We start from the raw sequence: 20463 nt of genomic DNA on the forward strand, positions 1-20463 counted from the left end.
AAATTACAATCAGAACTGAAGCTTGGGATATAAAACTATGAAATTAAAGTAAAATTTCATAATAAACACAAAGGAAAAATCTTGTTTTGTTCTACTAATGTTGTGTTAACATGAGTACTTTGTCAGACATTGCAGTCCCAATTTTAAGGGTCGAGAAGTGAAAAAGAACTGATCCCAAGACTCTCTGAGGTGAAGTGCTAAACGGAAACACGTATTCCTGAAATAAGTACTATGAAGGAAAGTAAAATGGGTGACACATACCACTACCATGTTCTCCTCTAAGCAGTTCATATGTTAAGTCATACTATGTTAGCTCTGTGTTGACAGGCTATTTAGGTAAAAATTTTAGCAGGGACGGCCAGATGTTTGAGGTGGGATTTGGTGTTTGGTCTGTTCACGTGCAGTGGACGTGACCTTGTTGAGAGAAAATAATTGTGGCACAGTTCCAAAAATAAATAAATCATGCTCTGAACAGGTGAACTACAATTCCACTCTCCCTACAGTGGAAACAATAGGAAAGTAATATAGATGATGAACGAAAAAAATGGAGATAGCATTCTAGCAAATTCATTAGAATCGGACTCACAGAGCAATCTGATCATCCCAAAAGCATCTGAAAATGGCTTCATTATACACAAAATCTCTCGGTAATGGAGTGTTTCTCATAGAATGGCATTTTTAATGGTAGCTATTTCTGAGGCCATAGCTAAATCCAGCATTAGGAAATCAAGAATGAGATGTTAGTAGTCAGTTATTAACCTTTCTTAAGGCAATCAGTGATGGTTTCAGAAAATGGTCTGAAATAATTAGCATTTGTTGAGTGTGTCTACAAGGTGCCCTATGCCTACCAGATGTTTTCTATGTATTATTTAATCATCAATCTTTTGTCCTTCAGAAAAGAACACAATTTCTGTGGTTATCTTTATTTCTCACCATGGTTCTTGGTAAAAAGTTTAAAATAATATACCTTTCAAATGAAGAATATAGGACCCAGACTGAAGGAGGCAAACTCGCCAGCACACCAGGAAAGAAAAGATGCCATCCAGTTTCTCTTGCTGGTGAAAACCCAATTCTACTATTTTCCTAGCCAGCTATGAAAGCAGTAAGCCTTAAGTAAGTTGGCTCACAATTACATTTTGAGAAAATTACCTGGACTCTTAGCTTTGCGGCATCCATCTTTTTACGGAACTCCTTCTGTAATTTTACCTTCAAAGCAACATCAGAAAGATCTTTGCTTTCTAGCTCTTGTAGCTGCTTCTCTGTTTCAGTTAATTCCACCTTCGCGCGTTCTGCTTCGTGCTCAAGTTTTGTTACTTTCAGAGAATACTGTTTGCTTACAGACTTGGCATCGTTACCTTCACCACAGTAATAATAGTAATAACAATTATAAATTATGTTTAAAAAAAATAAACTAAGTAAAACATCAAAACCCTAAAAATGCTCTATTCTTCAAAATCCAGTTGGGCATGTATCTATTTAAGACCCAGCAGTATGAGCCCCGCTGTCCTCGCCCAACCCCATCAAATACAACTCGACACCTGGCCTCTTAATAATGAGCTGCTTACTGACTGTTGGCACGTGGTGCCAACCCAGCCCCTCAGAGGCTCATCTTTGTGTGTTAGGGTGACATTTCTGATTTTCTGAATTTGGGGTTTAGCTCTGCTGGCATCAAACTCCAGGTAAGAAAAATATTTGGGGTAACTCTTTGGCTTTTTGCTTACTACACGTTGGCTTCCTGCTCCCTGTAATCGTGTTTTCTCTACTATGAAAAATTCCCAACGTATCTAAAGTAAAAAAATAATATGATGAATCCCCATCATTGAGATTCGAGAGTTAACAAGATTTTGCCATAGTTGCTTCATCTATGCATGCCTTCTGTTTTAATTTGCTGAAGAACTGTAAAAACAATCTCAGATGTCATGTCTTTGCACCTACACATACTTCAATAAACATCTATACCAAATATGGACATAGCCAAAAATTCTTTCACATCTCACGATATTAATCCCTACCTGACCCTATTCAGACTTCCCCAATTGTCGCAAAATGTCTTTTACAATTGGTTTACTGTAATCACCATCCAAACAAGGCCCACAATACATCTGATTGTTGTCTCTCATGAATCTTTCATTCTAGAGCTGGCCCCCTCTTTTTCCATTCGGTTGAACTTGTCAAAGATGAATTTTTTTCAATCATTTTCGTATATTTGGAACATAGAGAAAAACAGAATACAGATACTTCTATATCTCTTTTCAACCTAAGCTCAGCTACTCACCCTAAAAACTTGGTTTTGATTTGTTCTGAGCAGCCAACTTATCCCTGAACTAGACCAGCAAACTCGTGGCAATGGAAAAGTAAGAGTCCAAAGCTCGTGGGATGAATTATCATCAGGGGAAGTGCGTTCTACTGCTATAACTGAATATCTCCATTTTTTTAAAAAAAGCAATGACTGAACTAAATGCACTATGAGTTGTCTTCTAAAACTCTCTGATTATCTGAGTAACTTTAAAATACACATGGCTACTATATTTGAATGAATTTAAGACCCCATATATTGTTCAACACACCAGTACTTTGTGAGTCACTAAGAAAAAAAGGGAGAGTCCCATTTACACCAGTTACATGATAAAATGCCCGGAAGCCATGGAGGGTAAGGTGCATCCTGATTTCAGAGATATGAAAATGTGAAAGAATGTAATTAGAAATGATGAAATACAGTGTAGTTGTCACTTATTGTTGGCTGAAATAACTGCTACTTGGGGGAAGACTTCGGTGAGGAGGCTCTGAAAAGCAAGCACACATTGACCCTTTTGTGAGTCACCATCTCTGAGGAAAGCTCCAAATTGCCCTTGGTTCTAACGAATAAGAACCTCGAGGACCTTCTCTGTGTAAGTTCAAGTATCCTCTACTTTAAGGCAACCAGGATGAGTATACCGGGCTACAAAAGTGTGCTGATTTAGTGAGAGATCCCACGGTAGCCTCACCGATCGAAAAGAAAATCATTTGTTCCAGAGGGGCACATAGCCTTAACTTCCACAGGCAGTATCCCTGATGGAGAAGCTATTTAAACCCCTAAATCAGTTCCTAGACACTCCTGAGAGAGATTTACTGGCATCGATCTGGCCTGTGAAGGAGTAGCATGGTCAAGCTCAATTAAACATCTGGGACACCTGGAGCTGGAATGATGCACAGCACATTCATCACTAGGACTGAGGAAGGGAAATGCTTCAGGACAGCAGTTGGCGGGAGAGGGTGAGAAAAGAGTACAGCCAGCCAGAAGGCAAGCTTGCCAGAAAGAGGAAGGAAGCGGGAAGGCAGAGTGCCCCTTGCTGGCAGAGAAGCTGGGAGCCACCATCATTCATGTAATCTGAGTGTGATTATAGCCTTGGGCTTAAAGAAAAAGAAGGTAATATTTCCTTCAGTTCCCTTAAATGTGACCCATGTTTCACTGGAGGTGAGAATAAGAAGTGCTATGGTCTATTATCCCTTCAATTCCGTACTGAATTTCAAAGTAGTCAAAGCTCATACTTTGAGTCTATAAGGGGCAAAAACCCCAAAAGCCTGAGACATGCTTTTTAAGACAAGGCTAATAATGTAGCTAAGGGTGAGGAGACGATGTGGTGTATACGCCCAACCAGGCAGAATCTGAAACTAAGGGGAAGAGCTAAAAGCTCGGCTCACTAAAAGAATAGCTCTCAAGGATAAATCCTTACATCCTTAGAGAAATAAAAAGGATCTACATTTGAAATATAAAGTTTACTAATAATGTTGAAAACAAACTATCCAAAAGAATGAGAGCTAATAATTTAATATTAAAATGAGTCAGAAAAATATCTGACATATTCCCAGATAGCTAGTGTAATGTTTCTTAAAAAGTGGCAAAAAAGTGCCCCTAGAGTTTCAGCACAACACAGGGCTCACAATGGCAGAACCTTTCATAGATGAAATCCCAATGTAACAAAGTTCTTCTGATAACTAACCTCCACCTATTGACTGTGAAACACACCTTGTTATACCAAGTTCCAAACTACAGTGGACAGAGCTCAGTGTCAAAAGCTAAAATAAATGTTACAACATCAGAAGCAATTTTAGAAGCTTTTCTTTCTCATATAAGCAGGTTTACAGGACAGTATTACCTGTTTTTATTAATTCTTTAATTAGATCTTCCTTCATCTTGATGTTAATTGTAAGTTCTCTCATTTTTTGTTTAGCTTCAGTAAGTATGAGTTCTGAATTCCTTAATTTTTGCAAATTCATATCTTGACTCTCCTGGAGACATTCGATCTTTAAATCTTTAAAGAAAAAGAAGCAAAACTGAGAAATGAAACTACCCGCTTATAAAGTATTCAACAACAGTGAAGTTAAATAAGAGAAGCAGACAGAGAAACAGCCTAGAGGTAGAATAGGAAGAGACGGAAAGGAGAAAATACATGGCATTTGGGACTTTAATTTTCTAGCTTATGGTGAGCTTTAGTCATATCCTGTAGGTTCTGATACACAGTATTTCACTGCCCTTAGATATGTGATTTGAGTGTTTCTTTAACCTGAGTTATTTTTTAAAAAGGTATAAAATCGGGGGGCGGAGCAAGATGGCGGAGGAGTAGGAGACCTAGATTTCGTCTGGTCTCAGGAGTTCAGCTGAATAGGGATCAAACCATTCTAAACACCTACGAACTCAACACGAGATCAAAGAGGAGAATAGCAACTACGATCTGAACAGAGAAGCGACCACTTACTGGAAGGTAGGACGTGCGGAGAAGTGAATCCCAGGCGATATTCGGGAGGATAGTTGGCGGGGGAGGGGCCTCCGCCGGCGCTTCTGGCAAGTGCTAGAGCCTCGGAGCACAAAATCAGACCTTTTAGAAGTCGGCTCCGCTGAGGGACGTCGCTCCAGTGGCTAAGCGGGGGTGGAACCCTCGTGGGACAGTGTGGTCTCAGGACCCTCGGGGTCACAGAAAGACCGGGGGTGCCTGAGTGCGCCAGAGCTCCCAGGTATCGGAGCGGGGAAGCCGGCTGCAGAGATGGAGCTGAGGCACGGGCTCTCAGCTCGGGGTTGCCATAAACTGTGATCCGCGGCCCAGTCGGGCCACTGCTCCTACAGCAGGGACCCAACAGGTGGCAGATCCAGGGAGACTCCCCTTCCTTCCCGGGGAGGAGCGGCGCGGGAACGCACCGCAGGGATCTGCTGGGTTTGGAGACTCCACACGGGGTCGGGTGCCAGAGATAGCAACGCTCAGTCACAGGCTGGGTGAGCACGGAGTGCGGCCGGAGACCAGGGACAAGGGAGTGACTGCTTTTCTCTGGGGGCGCACTGAGGAGCAGGGCCCCGAGTTCTCAGCTCCTCCGGGTGGAGACTGGGAGGCCACCATTTTTGCCCTGGTCCTCCAAGGCTGTACGGAGAGCTTGCAGGGAACAAAAGCTCCTGAGATCAAACCCGAGCAGCTTGCTTAGCCCGGAAGGACAAGGGCGGGGCAATTCAGCCTCCGGCAAAGACATTTGGAAACCACAGCAACAGGCCCCTCCCCCAGAAGATCAGCCTGAACAGCCAGCAAGCCAAGACCAAGTTTACCGATCAAGGAGAACGGGAGAACTCCAGCGCTAGGGGAATACTGCGCATAGAATTCATGGCTTTTTTTTACCATGATTCATTAGTTCATCAAAGTTAATTTTTGTTAAATGTTTTTTTTCTCTTTTTCTTTTTCCCTTTTTCAACCAATATCTTATCAATCTCTTTTTAAAAAAAAAAAACAAAACATTTTTTATTTTTCATTTTTAGAGTCATATTTTATCCCTTCATAGTAGTTACCCTTATTTTTGGCATATATATATATATAAGCTGTTCTCTCTTTAAAATTTTGAGATACAGTTTCTTCTAACAGATAAAAAATATACCCTAAATCACTAGTGTATGGTTCTGTTCTAGTCTCCTGCCTGATCACATTCTCTCCCTTTGTTCTTTTTTTTTTTTTTAAATCTTCTTTCTTTTTTCAAACAACTTTTTATCAAGTCCTTTTATAAAATCTTTTATAATTTTCATCTTTACAGTCATCTTCTATCCCTTCATTGTATCAACCCTTATTTTGTACATATATGTCTTTCTTCCTTTAAAATCTTAGGAGGCACTTTTTTCTAACAGACCAAAATACGCCCAAAATCTAGTGTGTGGCACTGATCTATGCACTAGCCTGATCATATTTGACCACATTCTGCTTTTTTTGTATTGTTCTGTTTTTGTTTTTATCTTTTTTTTTCTTTTTTTTTTTCTCTTTCTTTTTTCTTTCTTTCCCTTTCTTTTCCCCTGCTTTCAGGTCTTTTCTGATTTGTATATAGTATATTTGCTGGGGACGTTGTAAACCTGTTAGCATTTTGTTCTCTCATTCATCTATTCTCCTCTCGACAAAATGACAAGACGAAAAAAATCACCTCAGCAAAAAGAACAAGAGGTAGTACCGTCAGCCAGGGACCTACTCAATACGGACATTAGTACGATGTCGGACCTAGAGTTCAGAATCATGACTTGAAAGATACTAGCTGGGCTTGAAAAAAGCGTGGAAGTTATTAGAGAAACCCTTTCTGGAGAAATAAAAGAACTAAAATCTAACCAAGTTGAAATCAAAAAGGCTATTGATGAGGTGCAATCAAAAATGGGGGCACTAACTGCTAGGATAAATGAGGCAGAAGAGAGAATCAGTGATATAGAAGACCAAATGATGGAAAGTAAAGAGGCTGAGAAAAAGAGGGAGAAACAACTACAGGACCACGAGGGCAGAATTCGAGAGATAAGTGATTCGATAAGACGAAACAACATTAGAATAATTGGGATCCCAGAAGAAGAAGAAAGAGAGAGAGGGGCAGAAGGTATATTGGAACAAATAATAGCAGAGAACTTCCCTAATGTGAGGAAGGAAACAGGCATCAAAATCCAGGAGGCACAGAGAACCCCTCTCAAAATCAATAAAAATAGGTCAACACCCCGACATCTAATAGTAAAGCTTACGAGTCTCAGAGACAAAGAGAAAATCCTGAAAGCAGCTCGGGAGAAGAGATATGTAACCTACAATGGTAAAAATATTAGATTGGAAACAGACCTATCCACAGAGACCTGGCAGGCCAGAAAGGACTGGCAAGATATCTTCAGAGCACTAAACGAGAAAAATATGCAGCCAAGAATACTATATCCAGCTAGGCTGTCATTGAAAATAGAAAGAGAGATAAAAAGCTTCCAGAACAAACAAAAACTAAAGGAATTTGCAAACACGAAACCATCCCTCCAAGAAATATTGAAAGGGGTCCTCTAAGCAAAGAGAGAACCTAAAAGCAGCAAAGATCAGAAAGGAACACAGACAACATACAGTAACAGTCACCTTACAGCAATACAATGGCACTAAATTCATACCTTTCAATAGTTACCCTGAATGTAAATGGGCTCAATGCCCCAATCAAAAGACACAGGCTATCAGATTGGATTAAAATACAAGACCCATCCATATGCTGTCTGCAAGAGACTCATTTTAGACCCAAAGACACCCCCAGATTGAAAGTGAGGGGGTGGAAAACCATTTACCATGCTAATGGACACCAAAAGAAAGCTGGGGTGGCAATCCTTATATCAGACAAACTAGATTTCAAAACAAAGACTGTAATAAGAGATGAGGAAGGACACTATATCCTACTTAAAGGGTCTATCCAATCAGAAGATCTAACAATTGTAAATATCTATGCCCCTAACATGGGAGCAGCCAATTATATAAGGCAATTAAGAACAAAAGCAAAGAAACACATTGACAACAATACAATAATAGTGGGGGACTTTAACACCCCCCTGACTGAAATGGACAGATCATCTAAGCAAAAGATCAACAAGGAAATAAAAACTTTAAATGACACACTGGACCAAATGGACTTCACAGACATATTCAGAACATTCCATCCCAAAGCAACGGAATACACATTCTTCTCTAGTGCCCATGGAACATTCTCCAGAATTGATCACATCCTAGGTCACAAATCAGGTCTCAACCGGTACCAAAAGACTGGGATCATTCCCTGCATATTTTCAGACCACAATGCTTTGAAACTAGAACTCAATCACAAGAGGAAAATCGGGAGGAACTCAAATACATGGAGGCTAAAGAGCATCCTACTAAAGAATGAATGGGTCAACCAGGAAATTAAAGAAGAATTTAAAAAATTCATGGAAACCAATGAAAATGAAAACACAACTGTCCAAAATCTTTGGGATACAGCAAAGGCAGTCCTGAGAGGAAAGTATATAGCAATACAAGCCTTTCTCAAGAAACAAGAAAGGTCTCAAATACACAATCTAACCCTACACCTAAAGGAGCTGGAGAAAGAACAGCAAATAAAGCCTAAACCCAGCAGAAGAAGAGAAATAATAAAGATCAGAGCAGAAATCAATGAACTAGAAACCAAAAGAACAGTAGAACAGATCAACGAAACTAGGAGCTGGTTCTTTGAAAGAATTAACAAGATTGATAAACCCCTGGCCAGACTGATCAAAAAGAAAAGAAAATGACCCAAATCAACAAAATCATGAATGAAAGAGGAGAGATCACAACCAACGCCAAAGAAATACAAACAATTATAAGAACATATTATGAGCAACTCTATGCCAGCAAATTAGATAACCTGGAAGAAATGGGTGCATTCCTAGAGATGTATCAACTACCAAAACTGAACCAGGAAGAAATAGAAAACCTGAACAGACCTGTAACCACTAAGGAAATTGAAGCAGTCATCCAAAATCTCCCAACAAACAAAAGCCCAGGGCCAGATGGCTTCCCAGGGGAATTCTATCAGACATTTAAAGAAGAATTAATACCTATTCTCCTGAAACTGTTCCAAAAAATAGAAATGGAAGGAAAACTTCCAAACTCATTTTATGAGGCCACCATTACCTTGATCCCAAAACCAGACAAAGATCCCATCAAAAAGGAGAATTACAGACCAATATCCTTGATGAACATGGATGCAAAAATCCTCACCAAAATACTAGCCAATAGGATCCAACAGTACATTAAAAGGATTATTCACCACGACCAAGTGGGATTTATCCCTGGGCTGCAAGGCTGGTTCAACATCCGCAAATCAATCAACGTGATACAATACATTAACAAAAGAAAGAACAAGAATCATATGATCCTCTCAATAGATGCAGAAAAAGCATTTGACAAAGTACAGCATCTTTTCTTGATCAAAACTCTTCAGAGTATAGGGATAGAGGGTACATACCTCAATATCATAAAAGCCATCTATGAAAAACCTACAGCGAATACCATTCTCAATGGGGAAAAGCTGAGAGCTTTTCCCCTAAGGTCAGGAACGCGGCAGGGATGTCCACTCTCACCACTGCTATTCAACATAGTATTAGAAGTCCTAGCCACAGCAATCAGACAACAAAAAGAAATCAAAGGCATCCAAATCAGCAAGGAGGAAGTCAAACTCTCACTCTTTGCAGATGATATGATACTGTATGTGGAAAACCCAAAAGACTCCACCCCAAAACTGCTAGAACTCATACAGGAATTCAGTCAAGTAGCAGGCTATAAAATCAATGCACAGAAATCAGTGGCATTCCTATACACCAACAACAAGACAGAAGAGAGACAAATCAAGGAGTCGATCCCATTCACAATTGCACCCAAAACCATAAGATACCTAGGAATAAATCAAACCAAAGAGGCAAAGGATCTGTACTCAGAAAACTATAAAATACTCAGGGAAGAAACTGAAGAAGATACAAAGAAATGGAAAAACGTTCCATGCTCATGGATTGGAAGAACCAACATTGTGAAGATGTCAATGCTACCTAGAGCAATCTACACAGTCAATGCAATCCCCATCAAAATACCATCCACTTTTTTCAAAGAAATGGAACAAATAATCCTAAAATTTGTATGGAACCAGAAGAGACCCCAAATAGCCAGAGGAATCTTGAAAAAGAAAAGCAAAGCTGGCGGCATCACAATTCCGGACTTCCAGCTCTATTACAAAGCTGTCATCATCAAGACAGTATGGTATTGGCACAAAAACAGACACATAGATCAATGGAACAGAATCGAGAGCCCAGAAATGGACCGTCAACTCTATGGTCAACTTATCTTTGACAAAGCAGGAAAGAATGTCCAATGGAAAAAAGACAGTCTCTTCAACAAATGGTGTTGGGAAAATTGGACAGCCACATGCAGGAGAATGAAACTGGACCATTTCCTTACACCACACACAAAAATAGACTCCAAATGGTTGAAAGACCTAAACGTGAGACAGGAGTCCATCCAAATCCTAAAGGAGAACACAGGTAGCAACCTCTTCGACCTCAGCCACAGCAACTTCTTCCTAGAAACATCACCAAAGGCACAGGAAGCCAGGGCAAAAATGAACTATTGGGATTTCATCAAGATAAAAAGCTTTTGCACAGCAAAAGAAACAGTCCACAAAACCAAAAGACAACCGACAGAATGGGAGAAAAAATTTGCAAATGATATATCAGATAAAGGGCTAGTATCCAAAATCTATAAAGAACTTATCAAACTCAACACCCAAAGAACAAATAATCCAATCAAGAAATGGGCAGAAGACATGAACAGACATTTTTCCAAAGAAGACATCCAAATGGCCAACAGGCACATGAAAAAGTGCTCAACATCGCCCGGCATCAGGGAAATCCAAATCAAAACCTCAATGAGATACCACCTCACACCCGTCAGAATGGCTAAAATTAACAAGTCAGGGAACGACAGATGTTGGCGGGGATGTGGAGAAAGGGGAACCCTCCTACACTGTTGGTGGGAATGCAAGCTGGTGCAACCCCTCTGGAAAACAGTATGGAGGTTCCTCAAACAGTTGAAATTAGAGCTACCATTCGATCCAGCAATTGCCCTACTGGGTATTTACCACAAAGATACAAATGTAGGGACCCGAAGGGGTACGTGCACCCTAATGTTTATAGCAGCAATGTCCACAATAGCCAAACTGTGGAAAGAGCCAAGATGTCCATCGACAGATGAATGGATAAAGAAGAAGTGGTATATATACACAATGGAATATTATGCAGCCATCAAAAGGAATGAGATCTTGCCATTTGCAACGACGTGGATGGAACTGGAGGGTGTTATGCTGAGTGAAATAAGTCAATCAGAGAAAGACATGTATCATATGACGTCACTGATATGAGGAATTCTTAATCTCAGGAACAAACTGAGGGTTGCTGGAGTGGTCAGGGGTGGGAGGGATGGGGTAGCTGGGTGATAGACACTGGGGAAGATATGTGCTACAGTGAGCGCTGTGAATTGTGTAAGACTGTTGAATCACAGATCTGTACTTCTGAAACAAATAACGCAACATATTTAAAAAAAAAAAAAGAAAAAGAAGATAGCAGGAGGGGAAGAATGAAGGGGAGTAAGTCAGAGGGGGAGACGAACCAGGAGAGATGATGGACTCTGAAAAACAAACTGAGGTTTCTAGAGGGGAGGAGGGTAGGGGGATGGGTTAGCCTGGTGATGGGTATTAAAGAGGGCACATTCTGCATGGAGCACTGGGTGTTATGAACAAACAATGAATCATGGAACACTACACCAAAACAAATTATGTAATATATGGTGATTAACATAACAATAAAAAATTTTAAAAAAAAGGTATAAAATCTCTAGGGTGGGTAGAGGGTTGAAATTTTTTCCCATTAACTTCTACATTTATTGTAATCCGAGAATGTGGCCTACAGCAGACTACTCAAAGTGTAGTCCAAGACTGCTGGCTATTGGAATGTAAGTCAACTATGTCACTGTTTTAATTCAGCTAACTTTTTGTTTTTGTCACAACAAGACTTCCTCAGTGAATAAGTTAGTGTAAAGAGTTACATTCTGGCATAAGTTTCTTACCTGGTTGTAGACCAGTACCAAACAGTTCAAGCATGGTGACTTGCATAGGCACTATTTATCCATTTATAGCACTATCTATACTATTTATACATTTTAAAATGTGTTTTATTTGTGGTATAGTCCATTTTGGTTAATATTACACATATAGGCTCTCTAAAAGATAAAATACTCTCTATTTTCATAGGGTAGGACTTATCTATCATGTGATTGATATTCCCTATGCTCTTTCTTTTTGTGTTTTGACCACTCATAGGCCAAGAGAAATGAGTTAAAAATCACCATAGTTTTGGCAACACAAACATTTTGATGCTGCTTTTTGATGATAAAAATTCTCATCAGTTGTATGCTAGAACATTATGAGTACTCAGCAGACTAATTTGGCTCTAATGTTGCATGCATCGCTACTGGTAGGCAGGTGCGCCCTTGAAGCAGTAGACAGCTAGTAAATTACTTTTTTTAAAAAAAGATTTCATTTATTTATTTGAGAGAGAGCGAGAGCACACAAACAGGGAGGAGGGGCAGAAGGGAGGGAGAAGCAGACTCCCTGCTGAGCAGGGAGCCCAATGAGGGATCAATCCCAGGACCCTGAGATCATGACCTGAGCTGAAGTCAGATGCTTAACAGACTGAGCCACCCAGGTGCCCCTAGTAAATTAATTAAAATGTATTTTAAAGTAGTCAAGAGTACAATGCAAATATCAACTCAAGTCTGGCTACAAGATCCCCATTCTGAGACATTTAGCCTATAACTCTAGCCAGGACTGACTGTTGGGAAAATTTTTTTATTAAGGAGTAGAGAGTGAGGGTCGCCTGGGTGGCTCAGTCGGTTAAGCGTCTGCCTTTGGCTCAGGTCATGATCCCAGGCTCCAGGGATCGAGCCCCACATCAGGCTCCCTGCTCAGCAGGGAGTCTGCTTCTCCCTCTCCCTGCCGCTCCCACTGCTTGTGCTCTCTCTCTCTCTGACAAATAAATAAATAAAATCTAAAAAAAAAAAAAAAAAAAAAGGAGAGTGAAAAATTAGAGGTAGAACAGAGAACATAAAGGAAGTTTTACCAACAGGAAGGCACTCCTACCAAGTTCCCATCTTTGAGAATTCCTAGATACTTCTTAAAGTATTGACTAAAGAAAAAGAGAAGTTTCATAAACATTAAATCTAAATTACTTGAGAAAGTCTGTGTACCTTCATTCCCCAAACTTGACTTTTGTGTTTGATCCTGAATATCATTCAATTCAACAAGAGAACAAACAGAGCCTGGCTTTTGAATCCATGAGCGACTTCTACATCTAAAAAAAAAAGATCAGGATCAAAGGTAACTTGTCTGTTAGCATTTTCTCCTCTGCCCTCAAATTAGTTCCCTAAAACAGACAGTAATGTTAAAAAATTACTGCAAGGAGCCCTGGGTGTTATATGGAAACAATGAATTAATGGATCACTACATCAAAAACTAATGATGTATTGTATGGTGACTAACATAACTATAATAAAATTAAATTCAATAAAAAAATCCCAAAATTATTAATTATATAAAAAGAATTTTACTAATTTTACTAATTTTACTAATATTCCTCAAAATAAACGGATATCTCCCCCAAGATAAACTCAGTGGAAAATTTTGCTGCCACACCCACTGTGGCAGCAAAATCAAGAAATCCAAAAACACTCTCTGAAAATTAAAATCCAACAAGTATAAAAGCCCTAAATGCAATATCATTTTTCAATTTTAAGACTGATAACTTTGTTCAAATTTTTTTTATAACACATTAGCAGACAGTGCATTTAGCAAAAGCTACTTACTCTTATATTAAATGGTAAAGATACATGTTAATGAAAAAAAGACCTACATCTATATATATTTATTGCATCACATGTTTATTAAATCAGTCAGTATTTAACATACCTAATTTCAGATTTCTCTTGGCCTTCAGATTCTTCGTCATCACTGTTGTCAGAAAATTGGCAGTGGAGGACTTCATCTCGTTCTTCTATGTGACCGAGCAGCATCTGACTTCGTGTTCGAAATCCAGCAACTACTCGATCCAGAGAGTACACAGAAGGACTTGTGTAGACCTTACAAGTGACCACCCAACAAAAAAAGTGATTTTTTTAACGTTTATTTTTATCCTATTACTCAAAATGTCTTTAAAGAGACATTTAGATAGTTATACTTAAAATAGCCAATTACTGAAAATATGCAAAAGTCAAAATAAATTTCACAATACCGTTGTGCCCCATGGACACATACATCTTTTAGAATCTACACAGCTCTTACTCCTTCTAGAAAGTTCTCTATCTCCAATTATACCTTCATGGAAAATAGTATTCAAAAATGAAACCAAAGAGAGGCAGGACTGAAAAGATCACAGCTCTTAAACATAGCATAGGCACTCCCCAGCCAATGTGAAACCCGCACAAGGTGTGACAAGAGGCAATGACAAGTTGTGTACTACGCTGCAGGAAATCCAAATGGATTTACTCACACTTTACAGGTGGTGGTTAGGGATAGCTGACTTAATGCTCTAGGTGACACAGTTAATATGTATCATGGATAAATAGATTTTCATGGGCTAGCCTGGGAACTTTCTATATTATAATGTGCTCCCATTGGTAATGCACCTTAAGCTCTCAAAAAATGACCATGGAGGGGCGCCTGGGTGGTGCAGTCAGTTAAGCATCCGACTCTTGATTTTGGCTCAGGTCATGATCTCAGGGTCATGGAATTGAGCCCCACATCGGGCTCTGTACTCAGTGGGGAGTCTGCCGGAGATTCTTTCTCTCCCTCTTCCTCTGCCCCCAACCCATGCTTGCTCATGTGCTCTCTCTCTCTAAAATAATAAAAAATAAATCTTCTTAAAAAATGACCTTGGAAAACAACAAAAATTAAACTGCCGTTATACGTTTATTCTAGTTTTAGTCACCAAATATTTCCTTTTTCACCACCTCTTTGTAACCAGACCTCAGAGTTTTTTCTCAAAAAAGGTAAATAAAATATTAGAGGAAGCATTCAATTTATTACTAGAAATCATTATAAGCTATTAAAATTTTAACATATAGTGGAATATGTGTATCACACGGGTGACAAGATTCAAGTGATGTAGGTCTCTCACACAATCCCTCCCAGAAAAGCCTGCCTGATACTAAAGATTCCTTGATATCTGATTTTCATGGCTCCGCAGTTGGCCACCTAATAAGACCATCTGTCATATCAGTACCACGATGGAGGCAGAGTAAAATTTTCTAGGTGAACTCCCTATCCTGGGGTATGAGGGAGTGAGGAGGGGAATTACTTACAGAAGAACCAACTCGAGAAGTATTTATCTAGGGGCACCTGGGTGGCTCAGTCATTAAGTGGCTGCCTTCGGCTCAGGTCATGATCCCAGGGTCCTGGGATGGAGTCCCGCATCGGGTTCCTTGCTCAGCGGGGAGCGTGCTTCTCCTTCTCCCTCTGCCCCTCCCCCTGCTCATGTGTGCTCTCTCTCTGTCATATAAATAAATAAAATATTTTAAAAAAAAAGAATACTTCGGTTGGTTTTCTTAGCATACAATTATGTGAAGTACTGAAAGTGATATTAGGGATGCCTGGGTGGCTCAGTCACTTAAGCGTCTGCCTTCGGCTCAGGTCATGATCCCAGCATCCTGGGATCAATCCCCGTGTCAGGCTCGCTACTTTTCCCTCTGCTTGCCGCTCCCCCTGCTTGTGCTCTTTCTCTCTTTTTCTCTGACAAATAAATAAATAAAATCTTTAAAAAAAAAGTATATTTCATCAAATCTGAAATGCTATCAACTGTAAGACACACAATTATTTTTATTCCATCAAGAAAAAAAGCTGTCAAACCATGACATGCCATCAATTATAAAACATACCCTGCCATGAAAGATGACAAAATGTTAAAAAAAATGTGAGTCTTACAATCAATGAAATATGGCAGATTTTCATCAGCATTTGTGATATTACATTATACCTAAGCACTGACTGGGACCACCTCTGTAATTTTTTTCTTTACGAAGTGCCCTTAGTATGTATAATACTGGCTCTTGGCTTCAAGTATATCATATTTACCATGTTAAGAAAGTAAAAACCTGTTATACCTTTTTATATAAGTTTAAATCAAGATTCAGTTTTACATTTCATCAGATGAGTTTTTGATATCTACTGAGACAGAGGGTTTTTTTCTCTTTTTTCCTATTATTTTGATAAATAATTTGGAAACTTTTTCTTTTATTTACCTGTATACTATTTAGTTGTGAGGGGCACTTTCTTCAGGAATTCTGCATAAGTAGGTATGTCCTATAATTCCATTTTGGTGTTTAACTTTTCAGATTAAAAGATAGTTGAAAACAAATGTGTAACAATAGGAAAAAGTACACAATTGTATGCCCCCAGGATAAATATTGTTCAGCTATTAAAAATCATGATGTTATAAAATATTTAGTGACTGTCAAATGTTCATGATATATTGAGAAAATCCAGTAATGAAAGTACATGCATAAATATAACAAATAATACTTTTAAAAATAAGAGCTTTTTGCTCTTTCCCTCCAATATGTATAAACAAGCATATAAGAAATATTTCCTAAAAAAAAAAAAGAAATATTTCCAATGAAGAACAGAACAGAAATATTTCCTCATAAGAAATGCAGACTATTTGTACTTCAAGAAAATATTAGAGCTAATGAACTCTAAAAGAAATTAGCAGAGCTAGAAAATATTAGCTAGACCTCTGCCAAGGAGGCAAAACTCCAGGGAGAAAATGAAATGGCATTTCAGATGTCCTCTTTGGTGTAATTTGGTTAGTTCTGGGATTCAATACGAAACTCTCGCCTCACTCTTAGAACAATGGAACAGTAAGCAGGACAAGGCTGGCCATACAACGTGTCTTCCCATGCAAGCCTGCCTTTTCACGTCTGCTGCAGCAACCAGTCCAAACAAGAGAGGTGGCCTGGATTCCTGGACACATGGTAGGGCCAAGAGAACCCTCAAAACTGCTAATCCTATGACTTTTACATCTTCTTCCTTTCCTCTCCTTTTACTGGCTAGCAGGGCTCTTTTGGGGTAGGAGGAAAATTTTAAAAACAAACAAAACTAAGGATTTGCTTATTTGAAACAATAACCATGGAAGTCGTTATTCCAGTCATGTCTGTTTCAAGCCTAATCAAACAGTTAGAGGTAAGAACCCCTAAGGGCCTAACCTTTTTCAAGAGCCCACAGAGCTCTGTCTCCTCAAAGAGTGTACGTGTATGTGTGTGAATGTCTAGTAAAAAAGAAAAAGAAAGAGAGACTTTATACTGAAAGTATAAATATGTATGACTTTTGTAATCAGTGGGGGGAAAAAAACCCAGATGTTATTTTTAAAAAATAAAAGAATAGAAGAAACAGAAAATTCTTTCACATTACGAACCAACAGTAAATAAATTAAATATAGAAGATATATAATCATAAAGTTGAATTAAGAGTTATCAAATTTGAACCCTTTTGTCATGTTCCATGAAAATTTACCATGTATTCAACCATAAAGAACATGTCGATAACTCTACAAAGTAAAGCTGAGATTAATAATAACAGTGATTTAAATGTTTAAACCCAACCACTTGGGATTGAAAACCACACCGGTAAGGGAGCATCTGTGTTACTCGCTCTGAGGCACTGAGCCTGGGACACAGTAGAGGCACCCCACGCGCATGTGCTGGAGACGCAGTGTGTCAGGCAGTTTCAGATTCCTTATCTCACGTAAATCCTCCACACCCCCCACAATGTCTCCCCCAGTCTGACAGATAGGGACCCTGGGGCCCACACGGGTTTAGGCATATGTATAGGCCTAAGCACAGAGCTGGTGTTCACACCCAAGCCTGCCACATGGCGCAGCCTCGGACACCTCTCCTATTACTCATCCCTTTAACTGTAACCATCAGAGAGACCTCAAACAACTCATTTCCCTTCATAAAATTAATACATCGAAACCAAAATTCATGAATCTGCTACTTAGTCTTTTCCATTAGAGATTTCCATTCCAGTAGAGATGCCTTTTTTTCCTTTTTCTTTTTTTTTTTAAGATTTTATTTATTTATTTATTTATTTATTTATGAGAGAGAGAGAGAGCGCGAGAGAGCACAAACAGGGGGAGTGGCAGAGAAAGAAGCAGCCCCCCCGCCCCTGAGCAGGGAGCCCAAGGTGGGACTCGATCCCAGGACCCTGGGATCATGACCTGAGCTGAAGGCAGACACTTAACCAACTTGAGCCACCCAGGCGTCCTGAGATTCCTTGTTTTTCAAGAAAAATCTGTGTGCATGTATTTACCACCCACACACATATTTACCAACAAAATTAAAATGAAACTTCGTATTGATCTTCATAGCCTTGATTATGTCAGCTTGGCAAGACCAAGTAATAGATAAATATCATTTTGAAAATAATAAAACAGGCCAAATAAATCAAAATAAATACCCTCCAATCTCCTCTCAACCTTGGTGTAGTTAAAGAAAAAAATTCATGCAAGATATCAGACTAAAGCACGTTTGAAAATATGATGGCAAAGGATAGCTTTTTCTCCTTGGTGAATACAGACATCATCTTCAACTATTCCTTCCAAATATAACTATACATTCTCCTATTTATTATTATTTAAAAGAAGCATAACGAGAAAAGAAAGAATATGCATAAAAGTCCATGAAATCAAACAGAAAAAAACCCCGCTGAGACCATACAAATACACTGTGATATTATACAGAATATTTTTTAAATCTCAAAATCAGAAAGAGATCAGTGTTTCGACATTACCTTCCTGGAACCGGGTCTGGCTGGGATATAAATATAATGCCCCAGACGAGTATCAAACGGTACAGTACACGGCCTCTTTGTGGCTGTCCTGGCATCTGGCCCATCTCCACAAGGATCCGTAGCTGAAGAGGTCATTGACAGGTTAAGTTTTGATAGTTCCTCGCTCAGTTGATCCACAAGAAGTTGTTGTTCTATTATTTTTTCATTCTTTGTAGAAGAGAGATGAACATTTTTAAAATAGAGAACCTCCATATGTGTGTAATGATTAAAGATAAATTGTACATTGCCCCAAACCACAACCACCTTAACAGGACCGTAAAACCTCATTTCTCCACAGATTAGTCTTCTGATGTTCACCAGCAACTAGGATCATTCTGAAGGGTAAAAACTTTTGAAAAGGAAGCAACAATAAACAGAGCCTGAAGAGTTAAATACTCAAAGAAAATGTCCCGCACACTGTGATTGGTTGGTTTGCCATCCTGAAGCACTCTGATTCGTTGATCTTTATAAACCATTGGCCTTTCTGAGGGAAATCCAAGCAGTAACAAGAGAGAAGAAAGTTGCAAAGTGGAGAATGAATTGCAAATGGTAGAGGTGGCAGCAAAGGAGATGAGCTGGTCACAAGTACAGTGAAGTGAGAGCCTTTCCTCAGTGCAAAAGAAAGCCGAAGCACCAAGAGATAAAAGATAGGTAACTGATAGTCCTGGGAGAAAAAAGAACTTGGAAATCAAAAGCTGAACAAATTGTGTATCAGGAGTCAGTGTGTGTGTGTGTGTGTGTGTGTGTGTGTGCGCGTGCACGTGCGCAGGCCCGTGGCTTAGCTTTCTATGTATCCTCTAAAGAAACTTTTTCAAGTATACCCAATCCAGCAAGCTCTAACATCAATCCTTGTTTTATCAGCACAAAATTATGTAAACAAGAAATTGTCATTCATCTTAACACTTCACATGTACTACAATGTTTAAATAGGAAGGAAAAAAAACCCTAAAGTTTCATCATGCTAATGCTAAGCTATAAAAAGGCAACCTTTTTAAAAATTCACGTATTCAGATAATTGAAATATATGCCAATGGCATATACTGGAGTCTTTACACTGTCTGGGAAAGGGTAAAAATACCAATAATATTAGACTTTATTAAATCAAGAGTGTATGGTATACTCTCCAGGATAACCACCAAAAGCATAAAGAGTAAAAGTACAATACCTAAGGGGCGCCTGGGTGGCTCAGTCGTTAAGCGTCTGCCTTCGGCTCAGGTCATGACCCCAGGGTCCTGGGATCGAGCCCTGCATTGGGCTCCCTGCTCAGCGGGGAGCCTGCTTCTCCCTCTCCCACTCCCCCCTGCTTGTGTTCCCTCTCTCGCTGTGTCTCTCTCTGTCAAATAAAATCTTTAAAAAAAAAAAGTACAATACCTAAGCTAATAAAGTAAAAATAGAAAATTAAAAATACACAATCCTAAAGAAGATAAGAAAAGAGAGAAAAAGAACATAGAGCAGGATAAGTAAAAGGACAATGGTGGGATTATAACCAAGATATAAGAGTGATTATATTACATTCATAAATGAACTAAGTAATCCAATTAAAAGCTTATAATTCATCAGAGAGGATTATAAAATTATCTAACTTGCTGCTTACTAAGAAACACGACTAAAATAGACACACAAAAATTGGAGAAAGAGACATCATGTAATATTAACCAAAAGAAAGCTGGTAGGGCTATGTGAATACCCAAATAGACTTTAAGGCAAAAACCACTAGAAGAGGTAAAAAATATTAAAAAGGTGAATTCACCAGGA

The 20463-nt window shown here is 39.1% G+C and overlaps 1 protein-coding gene across 2 annotated transcripts in view; it reads right to left on the reverse strand.

Annotated features, from left to right (window-relative positions):
* Positions 1-20463, reverse strand: part of KIF27 (kinesin family member 27) — an 89187-nt gene that overhangs the window by 38988 nt on the left and 29736 nt on the right. For both annotated transcript variants that reach the window (XM_073880668.1, XM_025851685.2), the window contains 5 exons: positions 18670-18876; positions 13795-13964; positions 13077-13180; positions 4137-4292; positions 1150-1355 (listed from right to left, as the gene is read on the reverse strand). In XM_073880668.1, coding sequence (XP_073736769.1) covers positions 1150-1355; positions 4137-4292; positions 13077-13180; positions 13795-13964; positions 18670-18876 — 843 coding nt within the window. The remainder of the gene's footprint in view (positions 1-1149; positions 1356-4136; positions 4293-13076; positions 13181-13794; positions 13965-18669; positions 18877-20463) is intronic.

Source organism: Callorhinus ursinus, unplaced genomic scaffold (genome assembly GCF_003265705.2).
Source record: "Callorhinus ursinus isolate GAN/ISIS: 27379988/994484 unplaced genomic scaffold, GSC_fseal_2.0 scaffold39, whole genome shotgun sequence".
Classification (NCBI taxonomy): Eukaryota; Metazoa; Chordata; class Mammalia; order Carnivora; family Otariidae; genus Callorhinus; species Callorhinus ursinus.